This window comes from Barbus barbus, assembly GCF_936440315.1.
Source record: "Barbus barbus genome assembly, chromosome: 11".
NCBI lineage: Eukaryota > Metazoa > Chordata > Actinopteri > Cypriniformes > Cyprinidae > Barbus > Barbus barbus.
The window spans coordinates 5,752,436-5,779,160 of record NC_136739.1 but is presented as its reverse complement, the minus strand read 5'-3'; the positions used below and the strand labels follow the sequence as shown (position 1 = coordinate 5,779,160).

General features: G+C 36.7%; 1 protein-coding gene across 2 annotated transcripts in view; it reads left to right on the top strand.

Moving 5' to 3' along the window:
* Positions 1–26,725, top strand: part of LOC306877386 (diacylglycerol kinase eta-like) — a gene marked incomplete at its 5' end in the record, with an annotated part of 86,019 nt that overhangs the window by 19,310 nt on the left and 39,984 nt on the right. For both annotated transcript variants that reach the window (XM_079429148.1, XM_079429149.1), the window contains 2 exons: positions 9,793–9,903; positions 13,705–13,785. In XM_079429148.1, the coding sequence (XP_079285274.1) occupies positions 9,793–9,903; positions 13,705–13,785 (192 nt within the window). The remainder of the gene's footprint in view (positions 1–9,792; positions 9,904–13,704; positions 13,786–26,725) is intronic.

Here is a 26,725-nt window from a genome sequence, read left to right as displayed (position 1 = left end):
CTCTGCATTCTCTCTATATTCATTAAAGTCCCTGCGGTGGAGAAAGCGAGGCCAATTATCCTGTCATGCCACAAGTTGTTGTTCCATTTCTGCCTCATATAGTGATTTGCAGAGTTTTCTCTCAGCCAGAAAATAAGCTCTAGCAGTCATTGTGACGAAGGGCAGTACAGCACAATATGGACTATTATTAATGTAATTCAAGCTAATTCTGCCCTCTTTACAGTTCTATAAATTAACATAAAGGAGAACATTTTCCAGTTCTTATTACAGGAATAATTCACAACAAATGTGAATTTAATTTCTCTTCGGCTGAAGAAAGAAAGACCAATACGTCTTGGTCTGGGGAAGAGTAAATTGTCAGGAAATTTTCATTTTTGGGTGAGCTACTCCTTTAAAACATATTGTCCAAGACTGAAATACACCTACAGTAAATTAGAGTTGTAGTTTCTATTTGTGTGGCATCACCTTGGGCAACCTCAACTAAAGTGAAATTATATTGGTACTTCTCTATATTAGTATATACATTTGTTCTGATTGGCTGTAATTGTATCATGCAGTGGTTTCACTCTCAGACTTGCTTATTGCTGGTGTATCATCTACTAGTTTGATCCAGTTAGAAAACAGCTACCATCTTTAGGACTTTTACTTTACTGGCCTTGAAAAGATGCTGAAGAAGCGAAAGTGTTCGTGGCCTTGAATTATTCGACTCGTAGATGGTTGGAGGGGTTACTCAGTTCATTTGAAGCCCCACTGAAAGAACAGATGTTGCTGAAAGCGTCTTTTTACAAGGTCAATGCACCCTGCAAGAGAGGTGAAGTGTTTCTCCTCAAGCACTAACCCAGATGCACTTCAGAGTCAGGAAGACAACAAAATGTTCATTCTTAAATGAAATCCATTTTAAAAAATGATTCAAAAAAAAAAAAACATGACGATATAGACAAAATGTGAAATAAACATAGGCCATTTCAATATTTATTGTGTAAAAATGACTTTAAAATACAACTGTCTAACAGTTGTGGGCATAATTTCTACCAAAACCAGTAATTTTGCCACAAACAAAACAAAGAAAAAACACATGGCTTTTGTTTTAGTTAGCGTAGTTTAGCAGGTGGCAACAGAAAAGAGCCTTAGATTACATATATGTGATGTGAAAAAAACAAAAATGATTAAATCAAGGTAAATAGCACTTGTAAATAGAATATTTTATTGTGTACCATTTTCAATCAAGCTGTCATTTCATCAAATTATGCAAAAAAAATATATATATAATTGAAATATGAAATGCTAACTGTAAAAATAATAATAAGCAAGACAAAAGAGACAGCCATTAAAAAATATCATTTCTGGAGAAGTTTATGGTGCCCTACTACTAAAACATTTTTGTTAATTTAAATAAAGCTGAAATGAAATATTTATTTGTATATGTAAATATATAAATATAATTTTTATTTATTAAACTATATAAATAGTCAATTAATGTTTAAGTTGAAGTTCTAACATTACTGAAGCTAAAACTGAAATAAATGAATAGAAATGAATAGCAAATTTAAATAAATAAGAAAATAGAAAAGAAAAACAAACAAACAAACAAATAAAAAGACACAAGAATTGCACACAACATTTACAAAACATTAAACTGAAATTAAAATGAAAACTGAAAAAAATAAAAATTCTAAATATTAATACTACAATAGTATATAAGTAATATTAACATATCACTGTCCAAAAATGCCCAAAAAGGAATAAAAAAAATAAAAGAAATTGTCTTGAAAAACTTCAGGTTAATCTCCGGTAGAGTTTATTTAATTTTTGGGGTTTGCAGCAAACCTGCTTTCTTATACTGCACTGGCAAGCTCTGCCCCTGGTGTGTGTGTGTGTGTGTGTGTGTGTGTGTGTGTGGTTCAAACGCTGTAGACATGTGCCAGAGAGCAAAGCACTGAGGCTGGATATCCTCACTCACAGGATGTCCGTCTGTTATATCACTCACTTTCTGAAGAAACACTGGTGGTGTCCTCTCAGAAGAGAAGCAGCCATCATTGTTTGAGCTTCTGTTGTGTGAGTGTGTGTGTCTTAGTCTGGTGTGGTGTGTGGTTACAGTGAGTCGTGCTTGAGTTGCTTACTGGTGTCTAGTGTAACCGTGGTTGTGTGTGTGTGTGTGTGTCAGTGATGTTGAGAGAGGTGTGGGTGTACAGTGTACCGCAGTGGGGTTAGTCATGTCTGGCACTGAGCTGTTCTCCCTCTTACAGTTTCGTGAAGAAACCGTCTATTAATAGATCACTTCTTATCCCACTTGGCAACAGGAAGGGAACTGAACACAAGAAAAAGGAACTATACTGGCTAAAAAGACACAAACAAAAGAGGAACATTAAAGCATTAACCTTTTCATTTACTTATGCAGAACAGACACCCAACAAATGTATTCTACCATTCAAACATTTGGGGTTGGTATGATTTTTGAAATGTTTTTGAAAGACGATTTGTATGCTCAGCAAAGCTGCATTTATTTGATAACAAATGCAGCAAATATTGAGAAATATTATTACAATTTAAAATAACTGTTTTCTATCTTAATATATTTTAAAATGTAATTTATTCTTGTGACGGCAAAGCTGTATTTTTAGCATCATTACTCCAGTCTTCAGCGTCACATGATCCTTCAGAAATCAGTCTAATATGATGATTTGCTGCTCAAGAAACATTTCTTATTTGATCAATGTTAATAAATAGGTATATATATATATATATATATATATATATATATATATATATATATATATATATATTCCAGCATTGTTTGATGATTAGAAAGTTAAAAAGCATGCCATTTATTTGAAATAGACTTTTTTGTATAATTTTGAAAGTCTTTACTGTCTCATTTGATTAATTTTATGCATCCTTGCTAAATAAAAATATGAATTTCTTTAAAAAGTCTTACTGACCCCAAACTTTGTACCAGTAGTGTAGTTATTGTGATTATTATGCATTTGAAATTTAAATCACCATACAAAGTACACTAATCATTAGTGATATGGCTAGAGACTTTTCTTTGCATTTACATTCATATTCTTGGCATGCATTGTCTTACCAAAGCGACTTATGAGAAAAGTGGCTCTAAATTAAATTCAGTCCATCTGATGTGGCATCATGAGTGAGTGGAATCCATATTCAACATAAAAACTAGCTGAAGGGGTGTCTTCAAGGGACAGTTCAGCCAGAAATGAACATGCTGTCATGAGTTACTTGCCATAAAACATGTATGACTCTTTCTGGAACACAAAAGAAAACACTGAGCAGAACAGATGCTGTTCTTTTCTATAATTAAAGTTAATGGTGATCGTTTGATGTTTAGACTTTAATAAAACTTGGCTGTCTATTCAGTAGAAATGTAAAAATAATAATAATAATTGGTGCTCTGTACACAGCCGTTTGATCTGTAGTTTTAACAAAATGACAAAATGTTTTGCGTCATCCAGTGGAGATTTACTGACAGATAAATGGGGATATCTGGGTGAAGGTAGAAAGGAGAAATTCCACTTTTGAAATTCATATTTATGAGATGGGAAGTTGTCATATTTGACAGCAGGTGCATTCAAATAACTTTGGTGGAAGCAAGATGTACCTTTTCTGGTTAGATAGTTTTATTGTAAATTGAATTTTCGTTCATTTTAATAAATTTAAATTTTTTTTTTAACACATTTAAGTCATACATATAATCTTTCCAACATGACTTGTACACGGCAATCATTTACATATATTAGCAACACTGTAACAATAAAAATCTGGTTGAAAATCCGCAAACCTATTCTGTAAATCACTAAAAAATATAAAATAAAAATGTGACCTGAAAATGTAAAAATTAAAGCTAAATCAAAAAAGCTAAATGCTATGTATATAAATAAATACTAAAATAACACTAATCTCCATAGTTTCTTCCACCAGTCTATGGGTAACTCATGTATTATGGCTGAGAGCTGTTTATTTCTTCATGAATTGCTAACTTTTAGTGAATTAATCTGATTAATGTACCAATTAAATGGCATTTAAACAGTTTCACACCCCACCTACACTACAAGCGAGTCAACATGCACTCTTAAAAATAAAGGTGCTTCAGAAGGCTCTTCAAGCGATGCCATAGAAGAACCATTTTTGGTTCCACAAAGAACCATCTCTTGCTTACCTTTTTATAATCTGAAGAACCTTCTTTGGCCACAAAGAACCTTTTGTGAAACAGAAAGGTTCTTCTGATGTAAATTTTTTTTAATTTAACCATTTAGACAAAAAGGTTCTTCTATGGCATCGTGAAGCCTTTATTTTTTGTGGGACATGACAAAACAAGTACACTGCCATTATAATCAGCACACTTACTCTCAGTCTATACAGTTCATTAATTATAAGGAACGCTATAGGTTGCCACGTCACTTACATGCAGTGCAGACTAGAGGTCTGCATGGGTCCACTCACATCCGAAAACCCGAGACCTGACCCGAGACCCGAGCGGGTTGGGGTCCAAAACTTCTACAAGTGCCTCGGACACGGGTCGGGTTCGGTATTAGCAGCCTCGGGTAATTAAAATAAATGTGCTTTTCCCAAATTAGACCCAACTTCTTTTAAACTTTTCCGGATGCGTAGCCTACTTGTGCGTTCAAGTTAAGTTCATTTTTGAGAAACGCACGTAAAAAAGGAACACGTTTTGTAACCTCAGAAATCCATCTTATAGATATGAGATCCATCAGGAAATCCACTCACTTCATTACGCTGCGTGTAAATGCAAGGCTTTTCTTTTTTTTTGTATGCAGAAGCCCTTCACCGGAGATTAGGTAGCTAATGTTGCAGACAAAACTAGCAAATCCATGATTTATGAACCTATCGATTAAATTTTTTTTATAAAACTATCACGTTTATAATCCATTAATTACAATTAAAAGCCAAACTCAGAAATAACATGTATCCATCAGGCAGGCAAAAATATAAAGTAATAGGTTGTTAAGTAAATAAACTGAATGAAAGTAATGGAGCAGCGGCCAAATCAGTCAGACTTTGAATATCCATTAGACCCCACAGAAGTGAGTTTTCATCTGTTTCACCAACAGTCAGACTGTAATTTATCATCCATTTATCGTTAAATGTCACACAGGTATATTTAGTAAAGACAGAGAGAGTTCAGTGTATTGTAGCCAAGCAGAGGGGGTGTTTTAACAGCGACGTAGTGTCACCGAGTGCGCTGGCGGATGGATTCGCTGTTTAAGTTGACACAGCTGTGCACCAGGATGTCAGATCGAACCCTGCGTCTCTGTTTGTAATTCTCCCCTCAGAGAGCATATTTCCTCTGCTATAAATAGCTGTCCTCCCATATATGCCTGTGGATTTGTGTTTGTTTGTTTTTTTCTTCCATGTTCCTGCTATGTTTGTAGATGAATGGACAGGAAGGAGCTTGACTGCTCGCAGGTCTATGGCCCTTGTTTATAGTTGGTTGGGGCTGGGATGATGTGAAATGACAGTGTAATCAAGGCGACCGGCTGACAGGATGACCCTCGGTGTTGGCCCCCATCTCTCTCTGGCTGCCTTCCTCTCGCCCCACCATGTCAAAGACCTCCGGCCCGTGCAAGAGCGAAACCGCATGCGCTGCCTTTGAAAACTACATCGGGTTGTCTGGAGTTTCACTTTCACAGGAGACTATCCGGCTCTGCAAAATTGATGATCTTGAGGAAAGTTTCGCTTAGAAGGTTTAAGGATGGATAATCTTACACTCTTCAAAATAAAGGTTCCAAAAGGGATTTTTCATAGTGATGCTGTAGAAGAATTGTTTTTGTTCGCCTAATAACTTTTCAATGAACTGTTCTTAAAAGAACCATTTTCTTTTTATTGTGAAGAACTTTAGAAAATTCTAAAGAACCATTTTTCACTATAAATATCCATTTGTTGAATGAAAAGTTGTTAAAGGCCCTTCATGGACCAAAGATGCCAATAAAGAACCTTTATTTTTAAGAGTGTAGAAATACAGGTTCCAAAGTGTAGAAATAAGCGGTAAGAAATAAGCGGGTATATGAATACAGGTTCCAAAAGGGGTTTAGAAGAATTATTTTGAGATCCTCAATGAACCTTTCAGTGACGTTACAGTTAGTGAACAGTTGTTAAAAGAACAATTTATTTTCTGTGTGAAGAACATTTTGTCAGCTAAAAAACAAAAACCTTTTTTTTTTACTCTACACACCTAAAAATAAGTTCTTTTTTGCAATTATGGTTCTTTGAAGAACCTTTAACTCTTTTCCCGCCAGCATTTTTTAAGAAGTTGACAGTAAACGCCAGCATTTATTGTTAATTTTATCACTTGCAAATTTCATGGCCACAAAAATATTTTGTGTATGAATATCTGAACGTACAATATGTGAAAAGAAAGAACAGAGCAGCTACTTTTAAACTAAACAAAGTAGCGATTAGCGTCATGCATCAATGCTTGAATATTTTGTTGATAAAAAAGCAACGTTTTGAACAAAAAGCTGAGAAAATAGCATTTTTGTCAAAGGCCCTGTTTACCTTTGTTCCTTCCTGTTCCTTCCTCTGGGGAAGTCGTGGCCTAATGGTTAGAGAGTCAGACTCGTAATCCAAAGGTTGCGGGTTCGAGTCTCGGGCCGGCAGGGATTGTAGGTGGGGGATTGAATGTCCAGCGCTCTCTCCACCCTCAATACCATGACTGAGGTGCCCTTGAGCAAGGCACCGAACCCCCAACTGCTCCCCGGGCGCCGCAGCATAAATGGCTGCCCACTGCTCCGGGTGTGTGTTCACGGTGTGTGTGTGTGTGTGTTCACTGCTGTGTGTGTGCACGTTGGATGGGTTAAATGCAGAGCATTTGGGGTATGGGTCACCATACTTGGCTGTATGTCACTTTCACTTACACTAGTGCGTTTTCGTTTTAAAACAGCATTTTAAAATGACAACGATCCTCGTCTACACTGGCGTTTCCACTGTATTTCAGAAACGTTCTCCGTCCACACTACACAACCGAAAACGCATGTCACATGACCATTCATGCAGGTACAACAATGAGCATGATGCTATTGTTTACACAATCGTGAAGGATACGCAGAGCGAATGTGGGCAAACATGCCATTGTTTTCAGAAGTCTCCGTTTTGGTCCGTTTACACTGAAATGCAACACCGGAGTTTTCAACCTAAAACGGGGTCTGCAGCGTTTTTGAAAGTCGCTGTTTCGTAGCAAAAGTTATGCATTTTAAAACCAAAACGCACTAGTGTAAACATAGCCTAAGACTATACAGATCAGGTTCAGAATGATGAACAAAACGTAGATCGAGTAGACTGTGTCCATCAATGCACCCAAATCTTACACAGATCCATACCTCTTCGTGGGTGCGACATTTAATTCGGTGATGTTAGGCAGTTTTGATTTATATGTGCATAAGCAATGATTCGATCGCTTGTTTTTGCTTCTTCTTTGCATGTTTTTGGATCCGGAGATTCTGTACTATTTCAGAAGATGTGTAATAGCACATTATTTCAGAATAATGAGTTAATATCCATGAAAACTTTACACAGCACAATAGGTTCTTTATAGGAGAAAAGGGTTCTAAGAGGGGAAAAAAAGTTGTTTTAAAAATGTATATTTTAAAAACTGTTCACTGAAAAGTTCTTAGGTGAATCCAAAATAGTTTTCAATGGCATCACTGTGAAAACCCCTTTTGGATTCTTTATATTTAAGAGTGTATAGAACGTTTTGTGCAGTGGAAGGGTTTCATGGATGTTAAAGGTTCTTCATGGAGCCTTTTTGCCTACAACGATCTCAGGATTGAGATCTTTTGCCTTTCCTTTTCGTGGCTTCCGTGAGTTCACGTTTGCCAAGGGGACGGTGGCACTATGCTGAACAGGATCTTTTGAGTAATAGGCTTCCTTTCTTGTGTGCCTTTTGCCTTGTCTTTCCCCTCCCAAGCATGAAATTGGTGTTGAAGCACACTTGATCTTGGCAAGGCTTCCTGTTCCTTCCTCTGGCAGGGCAGACCCGCACTATGCACATGTCCCCGTGGACGTCCAGAGCTGATATCGAGTTTCAAATTCTGCTTCCTTTACGCTTATGTTAAGTCTCACATGCCCCCTCTTTGTTTGGTAAATTATAACATTGTTTACATAGCTGGGATATAATTGGATGGTGTGTATGCAGGAACAGCTCATATTTAAGGTTATAATTTAGCTAACTTGACTAGCTAGTTGGACAGACGATTATTTTATTGCCCTGTCTGTTTCATGTCACTCAGTCAGCTCTGGTACGAATATATTCACAGGAAATGGCAAAAAAGGAGAAAACGTTTCCATCTGACAGACTTTTCCATTTGATTCGTCAGTGTCAATGAAATGTTCACACTGCTTTTACCCTTTTCATCACAGACTTTGATTATTTTCCCAAACCTGAAGCTAAAAAAGCACATAAATATTGGGTCAGGTAGTCCCAAATACCTAAATATTGGGCAATTAGGTTGAACTATTTTTAGTTCTATGTTTTGGTTTTGAATGAATTGTAAGGCCAGAAAAGTACTCATCCAAATAGCACTCTTCTCATAAGAACAAAGTAGAAATGTACAATTGATTTCAACAGTGTTGGGTGTTAGCATTTTGCTGCACTAACACATTACAGACAAATATTGGGTCAAATACTCCCACATTGTCAAATACTGGTCAATTTTTATTTTTGTGATTGAACTTTTTTAGTTCTATGTTCTAAAATCGCATAATCATACTGGGATACATAATCGCGATTAAGAAAAAAAGCACACGTGTATATTTCAACTTTTATTTTGGATGCGATTAATCGTTTGACAGCACTAGTAAAAATATATATAGGGCCAGTCATGGCCTAATGGATAGAGAGTTGGACTTGTAACCTGAAGGCCGTGGGTTCAAGTCTCAGGTCCGGTAGGGATTGTAGGTGGGGGGAGTGAATAACCAGCACCCTCAATACCACGACTGAGGTGAGACCCTTGAGCAAGGCACCGAACCCCCGGGTGCCGCAGCATTGGCTGCCCACTGCTCCGGGTGTATGTTCACTACTGTGTGTACACATGGATGGGTTAAATGCAGAGCACAAATTCCGAGTATGGGTCACCATACTTGGCCACACACTCTCACAGAGAGTGAGAGCGATAACACCAAATTTACCACACCTGCTCCCCATTCACACCTGAGACCTTGTAACACTAACGAGTCACATGACCCCAGGGGGAGAAAATGGCTATTTGGGCCCAATTTGGACATTTTCACTTGTACTGATGTACTACTTTTGTGGCCAGCGGTTTAGACATTAATGGCTGTGTGTTGAGTTATTTTGAGGGGACAGCAAATTTACACTGTTATACAAGCTTTACACTCACTACTTTACATTGTAGTAAAGTGTCATTTCTTCAGTGTTGTCACATGAAAAGAGATATAATAAAATATTTACAAAAATGTGAGGGGTGTAGTCACTTCTGTGAGATACTGGATATACATATAAATACAGTAGACACACATAGTTTATGTAAACACAAACTTTTATTTTGCAATTAATCATTTTGACAGCTCTAAATAAAATATATTTTTTTAAATTTTTTACTGAGCATTCTGGCATTGAAGGATACTGCCTGGATATAATGCTACCTTCGATAGTAGCCCAAATCAGGTGTTTTAGCTCTGGAACAATAAAACATGTACAGAGCTAATCTATTGTCTATTATCTATCTACTAGTGATTCTGTGCTGTGTGTATACGCCTAAATGGATGACTTCTTGTTCTACCTCTCTCTTTCTGCAGACGAGCGTGAAGGAAGGGTTGCTTCTGAAACAGACAAGCTCGTTCCAGCGTTGGAAAAAGCGTTATTTTAAATTGCGGGGACGAACACTCTACTATGCCAAGGATGCCAAGGTGAGCTATTCTTTCATTATATCCTGATACTGATTCTACATCCTCACTAAACTGTAAAGAATTTCAAACCTTTAATTGCTGCCTTAAAAACAGTAAATCATTGCACTTGTTAATTTTATTTAAAAAAAAAATTTAAATTAGAAAATGCAGTTGTGTTCAAAAACATTTTTTATAATGATGCTAACATTTTTTACAGTGTAAAGTAAGCCCCCTACATTAAGCCCCCTGTAAGCCCTACAGAGTGATCTAAGGTAAGGGGGTAAAAAAACCTGCTTGACTATGGTTCCTCCCAGGACCTGAGTTACTGGGCATGCCTGTGCTGAGAGGGGCTGAAGAGCTGAACATGGGCACCTGCATAGCACCTTCTGCCATGCCTTTAACGTCACTGTGTGTGTGTTTGTGTGTGTGTGTGGTTGCACTATGGCAGGCGGGTGGCGTTTTGGCCCGCTGGCAGTATCGGGTCTCTCGTAGCCGCGTGTGCTGGAGGATGCTTTCCGTCTGCTGGACCGGTGCCCGCCGTCCGCCGCCCACTTTTGGCGCCAGTGTATCGGAGGAAGGCTTGGTGGCGATTCGGGTCAGCAACAGCAGCGACCCCCTCTTTATCTCTCTAGCCTTCATCAGTGACATTGCTGACCGCCCATCACCCTGCTGGCATTGTTCGGGATGCCCGTTCTCGTCATTGGACAACCGAAGTGGCATCACATCATTTCCTTCTGCTTGTCTGTTTAAACATCTGAAGAGGAGAGTCCTGGAGACGTGCCTTGTATGTCATTGTCCATGTCTGAGGGGAGATGGTTTACCCACGAACCTTGCATTGAGTGTGTTCGCCTCCATTCATATGTTCTCTGCCCATCATATGGTTACGGATGGCATTCAGGCATTGGGTCCGTGGTCTGATCTGAATCAGGAGAGAAAGAGTGGATTTAGTCTAAAAAATCGGCAGTTCATAGCTATGCAGCTGCCATGACGCAAACTAGCACTTCCTGCATAGCTCCTGAATGACATGGAGTAGCACTAGCGCATGGCGTCAGAGAGCTGGGAGTTACGACACAGACCTCACAGGCAGAAACGAGGTGGCTGATCGCACTGCTGTGCTCAGACGAGGGGGTTTTGTTTGCATTGGCATGGCACCCGGGTCTGTGACAGACTCATGCTGTAGAGCGGCCAAGCCTACAGATCATAAATAGGATGTCACACTATTTACACTGCCTGAGTATGCAACCATCATTTACTCAAATATCTGCCTATCACCACTCAAAACACTGGGCCTTCACTGATTGAAACTGAAACTTGATGGAAAGGTCTCATGAAGCCTGGAAATGCTTATTTTGTCCTTCAAATGTACATCTCTTTTTGGAGTTCATACATGAACCTGATTATACATAGGGCTGGGTGGTATGATATATTGTGTTGCCACAATAGACGTGATAACAGGCGTTTGTATATATACAGTGTCCTCCATAAGTATTGGAACAGTAAAGACAAAATTGCTCTGTTGGCTGTGGAGTCAAGACATTTGCAAATATGATTAAAAGATGAATATGAGACAAAACTACAGAATGCCACATTTTATTATTTTATTATTATTTATATGTTTTACCAAATAAAAAGAACAGCACTTTTAGAGTTCATCCCACTCATTGATGTGAGCATAAGTATTGGGACAGTTGAACATAAGGCAGATATAAAAGATTAAAAGCTATTATTTAGTTGCAGATCCCTTGCGCACAATCACAGCAGTGAGTCTGTGACCCATAGACATCACCAGACTCTTGGTCTCATCCTTTGAAATGCTTTTCCCAGCCTTTAATGCAGCCAATTCCAATTGTTGCTTGTTTTGACATTCTGTAGTTTTGTCTCATATTCATCTTTTAATCATATTTGTTCCAATACTTTTGGAGGGGCTGTATATACATATTTGAGGTCAATGGCATGATGCTCTTTTTTATTTTTATTTTGGCCAGACAAAAACGTGGTTTAATTAAATTAGATGAATTTATTAATAAATGCAGTTTGCAGGACAAAAACTTTAAAGTGATACGATAGAGTGGACATATGAGAGAAGCTTCATGACTGTGTGAAAGTCAATATCCAATCATTTGATCTTTTTTTATGACGTAGTTTAAAATGTCATAGTATAACTCCCCTAAAAACTATTGATACTGTATTTATGAATTAATAATTCATTATATTTGTTAAAAAAAACTTTACCTTGAAATATTTTTTTGCTTAAAAAAAAAAGAAAAAGATTATGTACACTTAAATTAAATCTTAATAAGTAAGAAAAAAAACTGAAAAAAAAGGAAAAATAAATTAATATTTCAGCAAGGGCCTATTAAATAAATCAAAAGCGACAGTATTGTTATAAATGTCAGTTATAAAATTCAGTTTTTAATAGGAAATTAATACATTGATTCAGCAAGGCTGCATTAAATTGATCAAAAGTGACAGTAGCTAAAATGTTTATAACGTTACAAAAGATATGTATTTCCAATAAATTTTTAACTTTCTGTTCATCAAAGAATCCTGGAAAAATGCATCATTGTTTCTAATATTAGGCAGCACAACTGTCTAATGTCAACATTGATAATAATAAGGGTTGCAAAAAGTTGGAAAATTTACAATAAATTTCGGACACTGTCCAGAAATTTTGGATTCTTTCCGGGAATTTTTGGAATCTTCCTGGGATTTTTGGAAAATTTCCGGACATTTCCTGGAATTTTGCCACCCCTTTGCAACCCTAATAATAATTAGAAATGTTTCTTGAGCACCAAATCAGCATATTAGAATGATTTCTGAAGGATCATGTGACACTGAAAGCTGGCGTAATGATGCTAAAAATTCAGCTTTGCATAACAGGAATAAATGACATTTTAAACTGTATTACAATAGAAAACATTTCTTTTATATTGTAGTAATATTTTTTTTTTATCAAATAAATGCAGCTTTGGTAAACATAAGACATCTTACCGACCCCAAACTTTTGAACGGTAGTGTACACTCACATGTATTCAAGGAAAATATGTTATTAATTTTCACTTGATTACTTAATTTAAATACTTGTTGAAAAATATTTTAATGTTTCTCTAGTTTATCTAGAGAAATAGCTCTCTGTTTATCGAGAGCTCTCTTATTTGTCATCGACCCATTGACTATTTTAAAGCTCTTTTGAATGTGGCTCATCCAATAAGAAATTACAGTCAAAAGTTTGTTTTACATAATGTAAAGAAGTTTTTAAACTGAATAATCGTTGGGTTTGCATCCATCAAGGAGAAAATAATCAAATGAAATGAAGTGCCTTTATTATCTAAAAACAGTAAGCCAAATGAAATACATTTCCATGATGATATACAGCATTTCCGTCGCATAAATGGCTCATAATAATATAATATGTAATAATATGTCTAATTTGTCTAATTATCACTTCAGAAAATCATGACATTGTTTCATCCTTGACAATTGTCTAAGATCCAGGCTCTCCTGATAGAGGTTTTCACTGCTCACTGAAGGTGGTGTGTGGCGTTATTATTATCTCAGGCCTTCAGTTCCTGCTCTCTGCGCTGATGTAGGAGGTCATAACATACCCAGCTGTCTGCGATCCATCTTAAACTCATATAGCACACATGCATGGTAGTGCATAGGATAAGCAGTAGCTCAATAAGCTCATTTCCGTGTCATTTCAGTAGAACAGTATTCAGTATCACTGTGCATAAGATTTTTGTTTATGAGCGTAAGCTAAATCTGTTGCGTTACTATGATCGTCAGTGTTTACTGTTCTCCTGTTTCTCCTCCTGTCCACAGTCTCTTATTTTCGATGAGGTGGACCTTTCAGATGCCAGTGTTGCTGAATCAAGCACAAAGAATGTCAACAACAGTTTCACGGTAAGCTGCCATTTCCATGCTTTGTGTCAACACTGGTGAATATGGTATACATCTGAGTTACGTCGAATGAAAGCTAAAGGCAGGCAGTTGGAGCGGATATACAAAAAATCTGGTCTAACAGTTCATAGATCAATGTTTGATCAGCATCAAACTGAATATCACAATGCTCTGAAATCTGCAAAAATGTCATACTATTCTACAATTATTAGTAGTGACATCTCTAATCCCAGAGTCCTGTTTAGAACAGTCAACAATCTTATTAAACCTTCTAGTAACATTAACTGTTCCACTACCGAGCAGTGTAATGAGTTTCTCAATTACTTTTCATCTAAAATTGACAATATCTATAGTTCTATTGCCTGTGATCATATATCTGAGTTTGTTGAGTTGCATCCTCCAAATCTCTCTGATCATGTTCTCTCAAGTTTTAAGGTTGTTGATTTTGATTTAATTTCTAAACTTGTTTTGTCAATGAATTCAGCTACTTGTATATTGGATCCTGTCCCTACTACTGTATTGAAAAACTGTTTGTCTGTTATTGTACCCCACATTACTGTTATTGTCAATGCCTCACTCAGTGAAGGGATTGTTTCACCTGCTTTAAAAATGGCAGCAGTTACACCGGTTCTAAAAAAGCATGGGAGTGATATTGCTGTGATGTCCAATTATCGGCCAATTTCTAATTTACCATTCCTGGCAAAAGTCCTTGAGCGAGTGGTAGTTAGCCAACTCCAAACTCATCTTTACACAAACAGCCTACTAGAGCCTTTTCAATCTGGGTTTAGGTCTGGACACAGCACGGAGACTGCTTTAGTTAGGGTCTTAAATGACCTTCTTATTATAGCCGATTCTGGAGCTTGTGGCATTTTGGTTCTGTTAGATCTTAGTGCTGCATTCGATACGATATGTCACAGCATATTATTGGACAGACTACATAGATGGATTAGTCTTTCTGGAACTGTGTTGAACTGGTTTAAATCGTATCTTTCATAACGTTCTCAGTTTGTCTACCTGGGTACTAACAGATCTCAGACTGTGCCTTTGTGTCAGGGTGTCCCTCAGGGGTCAGTTCTGGTTCCTGTTTTATTTAGTGTTTTCATACTACCTCTTGGGCAGATAATTTAGAAGTACGGCCTGGGTTATCACTGTTATGCGGACGACACCCAGATTTATATGAGCACTCAGCCTGATTCCACTACTTCCTCTTTGACTCTGGATGAAACACAAGTTTCTAAAGCTAAATGGTTCTAAAACTGAAATTTTATTAATTGGCACTCCATCTAATGTTAATAATAATGCAGTAATTTTAAACTTTCAGTTGACAATACTCAAATATCTCCTTATGCCCAGGTGCGTTATTTAGGCATGATTTTTTATGCTCAGCTGACTTTTAATTCTCATTTCAAAAACATAACTAAAGTTGCTTTTTTCCATCTTCGTAACATTGCTCGCATTAGACCCTTTCTTTCCAGGCCTGATGCTGAGAGGCTTATTCATGCCTTTATCACATCACGGCTCGATTATTGTAATTCTCTCTTTGGGGGTTTACCAGCAAGTTCTGTTAAGAGATTGCAATATATACAAAACTCAGCTGCGCGAGTTTTAACTTATACATCTGCACGCCATCACATTACCCCAGTGCTCCAGCAACTTCATTGGCTCCCGGTTCAATCACGTATTGATTTTAAAACTCTGATTTTCACCTATAAAGCTGTGCATGGGTTGGCTCCAGATTACATCTGTGATTTGGTCACTCTTTCTACTCCTTCTCGCTCTCTTCGCTCTGCTGGTTGTCTCTCCTTGTATCAGCCTGGTTGTAAATTAAAAACCATGGGGGGGGGGGGGGGGGGGCTTTTTCTTATAACAGGCCTAAGCTATGGAACGCATTACCTGCGTTCATTAGGAATGCTGCTTCCTTGGATTGTTTTAAGAAACTTCTTAAGACACATCTTTTTAGTAAAGCTTTTAATTTGTGATTATTTACTGTGATTTTATTTTTATATTATGTAATTTTGGTTGATTTGTTATTTTGTTTGTACATGTTGTAGCGCTTTCAGTTTAAGAAAGGCCCATTACAGATAAATTATTAAATTATTATTATTATTATAATATCCACAATATACCACAACTAGACAGCACATTAGATATGTAATATTGACTATTAGTCTGCCAGATACTACAGGATCGTGTAGTTCTCATAGCAATAAGTCAGTTCCACAAGTGTCGAGGTGAAGTGTGTCATTTTTGCACCGGTACTGACTAGGCTTGACGTAGTGTTACATGGTGTTCGTCCATTCACTGATTACATTACTAGCCCCCACTGCCATTTTCTTTTTTAATAGAAAGTAAAACTATTTAGATCAGTTTGATAACGGACCCTACAATTATAAACTGAAAGCTGAGATTTCACTTATCACGTGAACAAAGTAAGAAGACATGACTGACAAGATGATGGTGGAGGATTTGGTGTCAAAGCGAACCGCAAGAGTCCGTATTTGGCAATATTTCTATGATTAATATAAGTGACTTTGTTTTACGTTGTTGGGCTTGTACTGTAGTATTGGCTTGAAACAGGATTGCAATATTTTTATAACTCAAACTTTGGTTGCACTTTATTTTGATAGTCCACTGGCAAATGCACCACTTACCACCCAATATTATATATAAATATATTTAATATATGAACATAACATATTTTTCTAAAATATACTGTATGCATGCATGTGTGTGTATTTATAGATTATAGATGTATTTACATATTATGTAAACAAATTACGATTAATCACGATTAATCGTTTGACAGCACTAAATATATTATATTATCTCCGTTTTCCTTTACCATTTCAGAACAGACAAATACTGTAAATATCCAAATCTCTTTACTGTGGACTGTAATGGCACGTTTCCTGAGTTATTAACATCATAAATCTAGCAAAACATTTTTAAATGTTTATTTTAAAAATGAAAAGTGCACATTTTTAACATTATACTTTGTGTATTATTATATTGGCATTAAATTACAAAAAGAAAACATTACCATTGTCTGAGGGAGTGACCGTAAATTTGACATCTTTCTCTCTTCTGACTGCTGTAAATTTGTTTTGGAAACATGATTGTGCATGAGAGGAACATGACAGGATTTTTCTTTTGCTATTGGAACAAATGGGAATACAACCATTTTTTTCTGTAGTCTTCTGTTTACCACTATAGACATACAACGACTTTTGCTTCAGAGAACCCGGAAATGTCCATTGTTAGAAAATCAATGAAAGTTACTTATTTTCTACACTGTGAAACATGCATATGTTGCCTCAGGGTTGTGTTGTTGTGCTTTTCCATGGTATAACGTGTATTTGTGTTTGCTAGCAAGTAAACAAGTGTAGTCAGCTGAGATCAAACGGGCCGAGGAGCAGCGACTGTGGTCGTGTCCTTCTAAAAACTGCAGGCCGGCTCCCCAGGCATGGCTATAAAAAGAAACAACGGAGGACTAAGAAAGCTCAGAGGAGAACGAGGGGTTATTCTTAGCAGCAGAGATGTTAGTGCTCCACCGAGCATGTTTTGGATGATTTGATCGCTGGCATATTGTTTAACAGTGGGCCATGTGGATGCGTGTGTAACGCACATGCACTGAGGTAGTTGCTAAGCTCCGCCTGCTCCAACAAATGCTTTTTCCCCTCAGAAAAAAGAAATCACCCACTGCCAAGAAAAACAACAGATGCTCATTATACTGATAAATTATTGAGAGGCCCATGTAGATGCTTTTTTTAGAAATAAAGTGTGTGTTCTTTTTCTTCAGTACAAGCGTGGCGATCTTCAGATTTCAGAAATACATTAGACTTCTGAGCAAGCCAAACCCACTCAAAACCCATTTGAAAACATTGTTTTTGTGATTCCACTGACACTATCATGCAGAAATGACACACTTGAATGTTTGCCCACAGGAGAATCATATTGCTCGGAGGTTGCTCTTTTTTGTCACAGGAGACTTAATTGAGTTCTCTGTAATGTTTTACTAAAGTAGCACCAGATGTGTCTTGTAGAATTCTGTAGTAGAAATAAAAATAGTCACAGATTAATATGTGACCCTGGACCAAAAAACCAGTTATAAGTGTACATCTTTCAAATTTGATATTTATACATCATCTGAAAGATGAATAAATAAGCTTTCCATTGATATATGGTTTGTTAGGATTGGATAATATTTGGCCGAGATACAACTATTTGAAAATCTGGAATCTGAGGGTGCAAAAAAAAATCTAAATATTGAGGAAATCGCCTTTAAAGTTGTTCAAATTAAGTTCTTAGCAATGCATATTACTAATCAAAAATTCAGTTTTGATATATTTACAGTAAATATCTTCATAGAACATGATCTTTACTTTATGTCCTAATGATTTTTGGCATAAAAGAAAAATCAATAATTTTGACCCATACAATGTATTTTTGGCTATTGCTACAAATATACCCCAGCGACTTAAGACTGGTTTTGTGGTCCAGGGTCACATATGAAGTAATAAAGCTATAATATTAAAATGGATAGCACTTCTCAATTGTGTTTTATTATTATCCATTTTTCAAACTGTCCCAAAAATAGTCCCCAAAAAAAAAAAAGATTGACATCAAAAAAATCTATAAATTAATTTGAATAGCATAGCTTGGATCATTTGGTCTTGGAATAATTTGATGAGAAATGTTTGAGTTCGTATTGAGGAGACTTTTGATTGCAAACTTCTTGTACAATATCTTGAGCACAAAGAAATAGTGAGAGACTTTAAACAGCTTCAGTGCATTTAAATTAGTTCAGAATGTCATTTTCTGTATGTTTGCATGCACGTACTTGACACAAAATGTGTCCAGAATTTTTAAAATCATAATAGGTTAAATGAATGTATAAGGGGAAATACTGTATCTTAGGTCCATTTTTAATAATTTGTTTTCCTTTAGTGCACTGAAAGCATAAATTATGTAGCAAACCATTTTTACAAATTAGTAAGTCAATTTCATAAATAATTAAACTCAAAAAAACAATATTTTCTTGTAAAACACTCCAAAAATCTACATTTTTGCCGCTGGAATTTATAACTTAAAAAAAAAAAAAAAATATATAGTGTAGTTTATATGGTCCTGCTAGTGTGAAAAAGTTCTATTCATTTAATTTTATATTTTTAATATTTAATTTTTAGTTTTTAATGTTTATTTTTATATATTTTCTTAATTAATATGGATAGCATAGCTTGGATCATTTGTGGGATGATTTGATGAAAAATGTTGACTTTTGATTGCAGATTTCTTGTACAGTATCTAGAGCACAAATCTGAGTTTGTGGCATTATAGAGAGATTACTGGGTTTTATCCTCCAGAGAATAACCTGAAAAGCAGTAGATATGAGCTAATGTCTCCATTTGCACTTGATCTCATTGCACTCTAGGAGAAACTATGACAAAATGGATTTCCCTTGCGATTTTCTTTTCTACAGCAGGTACCTTTTCATAATGCGCAGCCACTTTGGGCTCCATTTTTCTCAGTGTAGCAACCTACTGCTTTGTAGTCGTGCTGTGTTTTTTTTTCTGTTGCTAAAAATAGCTCACAGCACTGTGCGTTTCTGAGAGAAAGAGAGGGAGAGAGAGGGAGAGAAGTGATCTGTCTGCGGAACAAAAGGAAATCCTCGGAGTGATGTCACTCACAAACACCTCCTGAAGGGCTGCAGTCAAAAGCGGAGGGGGGGTGAAAGATACTGGAGGACGGAGGCACAGCGAGTGATGAGGGATGATGGGAAGAGGTGAACGCTAGCCTGCTCTCCTTAATGAGTCGTTTCTGCTTGACTTGGCCAGCGGTCCGGAGGGGAGCTGTAATGGAGAACAGGGTTCAGCCTAAACACACGCGACGTCTTAAAACGGCTACTTAGTATGCAGGAATTCTTCTTTATTCGTCCATCGAAATTTGTCCTCGTGTGTTTGGCCATGTGGAAACGCTCAGTGTGGCGGTGCATGTGACATTGCATGTGTCTCCGGTGGGCTGTTCCTTGAGCGGTGGAGGGTTCTGCAGCAGTTGGGGATGGCTAGAGCAACCCGGAGAAACCAGCGTTAACAAACACACTCACAGGCATCAGCTCACGATTACAGAAGCAGCGGTGCAGCTGAGAGCAGATCGCTGGTGAGTGTACAGCACACACACGGCATATGCATGAACAGTGTCGCTTGACATCTGGGTTCTGGGCTCCCTACCAGAATGGAAACTTGTCTTTACATTCTGGTTGAGCTCTCTGTGAGACATTGTCTGCTTGGGTTTCTGAGTGTGTTAGAGGAAAGCCAGGACGCTGCACCTTGAGGTACACGTGAGCGAGGCAAAGCTTCCAGCAGCAAGTGCTTCTCGTCGCCAGCTTTCAAGAACAAGATTCCATTATCCTCAACTGGCTAGAGCTAGAGCTTTTGAGGGGCTGCACGCAAATGGATTTGTCATTTTGTATTTGTGCTGCTAAGTTTTAATGGCGCAGACTGATGCATCTCGTATTGTTGAGATGGTACGTAATTGGGAGAGACTTAGAACAGCTTCAGTGCAGCATTTCTGTATGTTTGCAGTGTGTGCATACTTGAGACAAAATGTGCCTGCAGAATTTTTCAAATCACGTATATTTAAAAACATGAAAAGGGGGAAGTCTGTGTCTTAGGTCCATGTTTAATCAGCTTTTTTCCTTCACTGAAAACAAAAATGATTTTCCCTCTAGTAAATATCACAAATAATTAAACTCTAAAACTTGAAGTCCTGCTAGTGTGAAAATTTTCTATTAATTTCATTTGATATTTTTTAGGTTTAATTTAGTTGATTTATTTTTAATTTTAAAAGTCTTTTCCATGCATGCACTTTCTAGAAGTGTTCATTTAGTCTCTATTCACTATTCTATGTGATCTTTAAAAGGATTGAGACATGCCTAATAATTAAAATAGTGTTTAAAAAGTTCTAAATGGAATTTAGACGCAGGACATCGAGCTGTTTTAAAAGGACAAAGCAGAATACTCTCTCAGTATCATTTTGACAGTCCTTTGTAAACAGTTAAATCATGTTTGAGACGCTTTATCTGTGATGTTCTGACTAATGTAGCTTATTTAATGATGAATAATCTTATAAAGTCAGGTACAGCACACCAGATCAATACAGAAACAATGATAATGAAATCAACATGATAAAAGCAAATTGATATTGGAAATATTATTATAAAAGGACTTTGTTGATATGCCCCTAATGATCCTTCGCAGAAAAAATGGGCCTGACATGCCTGAGATTAAAGTCCATAAATAGACCAAGCTAGATCTAATGAAGTAATAATACATTTTGTCCAGAGGGAATCCACTGGCTCACTAATGTGAAATAATGTAGACTTGAAGTGGCACGTAGAGGGAGTGCTTTAATTAAATGCTGTATCTCTTTCCTGTGGTATGAAAACACTGTGTATCAGTGCAAACTGACGAGATGATGAATTCCGTATTGGCTGTAGTTAACCTTGATGGAGCAGGTGCTTGTAACAGGGATCAGACAGCTAAATATGACTGTTTTTCATTATTTATGATAACGATAACATTAGCTGACAATACACTAAAGTTCCTTTTTAATTTTTTGAAAGAAGCATCTTATGCTTACTAAGGCTTACAAAATACAGTGATATTGTGAAATATATTGATGCATAATATAATATAATGTAATATATTGATATATTTTAAAATGTAATTTATTCCTGTGATCAAAGCTGAATTTTTAGCATTATTACTCCAGTCTTCAGTGTCACGTGATCTTTCAAAAACATATTCTGTTATGCTGATTTGCTGCTCAAGAAAGATTTATTACTATTATTATTATCAATGTTGAAAACAGTTGTGCTGCTTTATATTTGAATGGAAAACATGATAGGTTTTTGATGAATAAAAAAAGTTGAAAAGAACAGCATTCTTTTGAAATGCTGAAAAAAGAACTGTATTATTCGTAGGATTTTCGTCAGAGGATTATTGTTTAGAGATTATTGTAAAAAGGTGAAAATATTTAGTTGTTACCTACCTTATATCCCTGCTTTATCTGACCTTTAAAATTTTTGCTGTAATCTAATATCCTGCTATATTATTTAAATAATGTATTCATGTTGCCTGAAAAAAAATTCAAAATTAAAAAGGTAACACTTTATTTTAAGGTGTCCTTGTTACACGTTTCAAATACTTGTTACTATAATAACAATAAATTATCCATAAGTACATGTAGTTAATTAATATTACTCAGTACTTAAATGTATTATTACCCTGTAACAATGACACCTTAAAATAAAGTGTAACCATAAAAAATTACACGTAATTGTAAATTAATTTAGGTGTGGTTTTGGCATTATTTTATTGCACCAAGAACAATTAGCTGGCTAATTTGATCACGAGGAGCTTTCCATCAAATCCAGTGGTGTTTTCTCCCAGCGCTTCAATGAAGGTTTAATCTATCGTCTCTAGAATATTCTGTCATTGATTAGGTCAGACTCAGTCCTGTGTTAAATAAAGCAGCATTGGTCTCACACGGATGCTCTCTTCGAAGTCTCTGTGTCTCTGCTGCTGTGACTGCCCTTTCCTGAGTATTGAACTGGAACGGCTTCACCTTTCCCAGACAACAATCAGCCCCCTCAGTCAATGGGGACTATCTCATCGCTCTGAGAGCCATTCTCTACCTCACTGCTGCTTTTTCAAGTACCACTTCTTCTTTAGTTTCTACCAAAATGGTGCCGGTTCTCGATTTGGTGGTTTTGTCGGTTCTTCGACTTGCATTTCCATTAACTGACAGTTACTGCAAATGACTTAGGGGGTGTAGTATTAAAATCTTAATCTTAATAAATATTAAAATACTATTTAATAATAAATAATATTTGTAAAAAATCAGGGCATGATATTCTTTCCCCATAACTAGACACAGACAACAACAGCAACAAAAAAATAATTTAAATAGATTAATTTGTTAAGAATTGTATTGTAAGTCATTTAAAAAAAAATGAAAAAATAATAATATATATATATATATATTAAAAAAAAACTAAATTCAGGGCATGATAGTATTTCCCCATAACTAGACACATAGTAATAAAAATAAAAATAATAGATGTCAAATACATTGTAAATAGATGAATTTGTTAAGAATAGTGTCAGCTGACTGGTGCCATTTTGTTATTTCAGTGTTATTTTAGTATTATTGAGATATTATAGAATGTATTAATATTTTGTAGTGGTTATTTTGTTTTAATTTTAATTTAGTTGAAGTTTTAATAATTCTGTTATGTTTTTGTGTTTTTTAAAGTTTTTTATGTGTCTATATAGTTTTTATTAATTTTAGTTTCAGTTTTAGTTATTTTGGCTTTACTTCAAGTAACAGTTTCTTATAGTTTTAGTTAACTATATTAACCTTGAACTATGGCAGTTAATTTGCTATTTTTATTTTCCACAAAAACAGTTGTTTTCACAAGTTTCAGAGTGTCAGATACTGTTAGTTTTTACCCACATTTAATGACAGTCTGCGAATGCTAAATTTCTTTATGCAACATAGCAATTCTTTAAAACGATCTCACTTATCAGCATCTCAGTTGTTGGATGACCAGTTGACTAGTTGACCATTGTGAGCCATTTCATAAGGCTCAGAACCGGTTTCAGACACCCCGCTGCTGTAAATGAGTGAAATCTTTTTCTAGTTTGTCTAAACTCCATTTGAATGTAATCATGAACTGTGGCGACGGCGCAGAAGAGAAATCACTCAGGGAAGTTGCCGTGTCCTCAACGCGAGCGGTTGAAGAGGCTTTTAGAGTAAGTGGCTGGCAGGGATGAGCTGGGAGTTGCCCGTGTTTGATTGTGTAAGGGAGAAAGATAAATGCTAATGCGATTACTGCATCATGGCTGGGCGTGGAAATTGATAGGTATGTTTTTTGGCAACAAAAAATGAATCAAATAGCTCTATAAGTAATGAAATAACACACTTGGAAAATTCCAGCAGCTCTTTCCACAGCTGACAGAGCAGCCTGGACAATGTGACTTCATTATTTGTTTTTGTAGAAGATACGCAGCCTCTCATGCTTGTGGTTTAGATCTGCAGTATCTATGGTGAACATATAAATAAACATGAAGCTACGCCACAGCTCTCGGACTGAACTGCCCTTCACAGCTCCGTGCTGCACTGCTAAACATGCCTCGCAGAACACTTGTAATTTACAAGCTAGTAAAGGACAACTGAGCCCTTACATAGCAGCTGCGTGGTGCACTGGCACAGGGTGGTATTTACGAAGGAGGCTTCCGAGATTCCAGTGTCTTCCTGCAGAAGAGGCTCCTCAGATGATTGGACGGCTACCAGAGACACTCTGCACTTCAAATTCTAAGTTCAGATTCTAAGTGCATTAACATAACTGCAAAATTTGCAATTAAAAACAAATGCTGTTGATAGAGCTTTTTTAAAAGAGACCATTCTTTTAATGATGCACTGCCTTTTGACTTTGACTTCATCGTCAAATTGTAAAGGAAGTCATACTGAAGTGGAGACAGAAGCCACTAATGAGTTTGTGGATTTTAGGGGGCTGGGGGTTGAAAACACTCACATCCAGCAGCACTAAAGAAAAACAGCAAGAATTAACAAGCCGTGGATGAAGCTACTGTATCTTCACCCGCTACTCAAATGGCAAACATAATGAGCGACAGCGTTGACATCCACATTACTCTGTTGCGTGTGTAATTCTCTCTCAGCACCTCTGCTGCTGTTAGTGGATATCTTCAGCGCATTCCCCTGTAATCCACTCATGCGGCAGCTACAGCCACTGCGTTTTCTCATAGGGAGATTGTATGCCGTTGTGTAACAGTGATTAGCGTTGTTTATTTGGTAACCACACCTCTGAAAACTGCAGTAGCCAGCTAGGCAAAACCTAATTAGAGACGATTCATTATGCCAGATGGTTATGGCTGGTTTTCCAAAAATGAGTGAGGCAACTTATGGTTGAGGCATTTATAACAGGAACAGATGGGTTTTATGTATTGCATCCCATGTGAGCTTATTATTGCAGCCTGGAATACAAGGTTCTTTTACAGTTCTTTATAATTAGCTGAGAACACTGACACTTGTGCTAAACTAGGATCTGTGATGACAGCTCATTCTAGATATGAAGTTTTAATGCAACAATTTCAGTCGAGTGTCAAGTTTCTCCTAGACAGCAATGAGACTAAAGGAGAGCAAATGGAGACTGGAAAACATAGTATTTTGATGTGTTCAAAAAATATCTGAAGAATGTCTCAAACAGCGCTCAGATTGGTTCAGACTGTAGAGTCTGACATCAAAAGTTTTGAAAAAAAAACATTTTCTATGACATTTTACAAGCAAATCATCTCAGCTGTCCACACTGATTTTATTGTTTTTACTGTATATCAAAATCGTCTCGTTTTAATTCATATATTCGGAGATAAACTCGATACCTAAATGGATAGTTCACCTAAAAATGAAAACTCTGTTGACTTCATTCATCTTCAAAACACAAATTAAGATGAAACCTGAGCGATTGTGTCCCTCCATTGAAAGTCTATTCCAGCAAAACTATCACATATAAGCACTGATCAATGCAGATACTCATAGCGCATCAAATATGTTAATCAAAAGGTTAGCATTAAAGGGATAGTTCACCCAAAAATTTTAATTCTGTCTTTCCAAACCCGTAAGACCTTCATTCATCTTCGGAACACAAATTAAGATATTTTTGTTGAAATCCGAGAGCTTTCTGACCCTCCATAGACAGCAATGCAACCGCAATGTTCAAGGCCCAGAAAGGTAGTAAGAACATTGTTAAAATAGTCCATGTGACATCTGGAGTTCAACCGTAATTTTGTGAAGCTCACGGGAATACTTTTTGTGTGCAAAGAAAACAAAAATAATGACGTTATTATTTTACAGCTTCATAAAAGTAAGGTTGAACCACTGATGTCACATGGACAATTTTAACGATGTCCTTACTACTTTTCTGGGCCTTGAACATTGCGGTTGCATTGCTGTCTATGCAGGGTCGGAAAACTCTCGCATTTCATAAAAAATATCTTAATTTGTGTTCTGAAGATGAACAAAGCTCTTATGGGTTTGAAACGACATGAGGGTGAGTAATTAATGACAGAATTTTCATTTTTGGGTGAACTATCCCTTTAATTGCGTGATTAGAACAAACCTCATAATTTGCATCAAACAAGCACATTTGAGCGTCTGCTTATCACAGACAATGAGCTCTATGTACACTATGTGTGATCAATGTTTATATGAATAAAAGCCTAAATCTGTTTGTCATATAAAGCAGTTGTGGTTCATATGGAGTACTTTTATGGTGCATTTATGTAAGTTTTTGAGGCTTAAAAGTTTGGTGGAATGCTCTTTGATTGGAGGGACAGAAAAATATCTTAATTTGAAGATGAAGTCGAACAAAAGTCTCAAGGGTTTGAATGAGGGTGAGTAAATAATGACAGAATTTAGATTTTCAGAATTTTCACTCAGAACTCAGTAGTCAAGCCTATTGAGCTATAAAAGAGCAACATCTGAGGATCGAAAATCAGATCAAAACTGTAAATCAGGAATTTCCACAGTTTTATCCTGTGATAACTGGCCATCAAATGTCATATTTTGCATCGAACATTTAAAAAAATATTGTAAATCTAAAATTGTTTTACCTAAGTGCATCTCTTGCGTCTTTAAAACCAGAGTGGCCAAAATGAGAAAGTGGTTTATGTAGTAATCTGCGCTGTTGTTTCGGTGTAGGTGGTAAGCTGTAATTCCCTGCTGTATCACCTGCTTCACCACGCGCTTTGCCGTGAAAACAGTTGTTGTGCTGCTGCGTGCCGCTGGCGTGTGGAGATGTTAAGGGTGGCGTAATCAATAAATTATAGCAATATTAAAAGCGCAGGGGTTGACTCGACTGGAG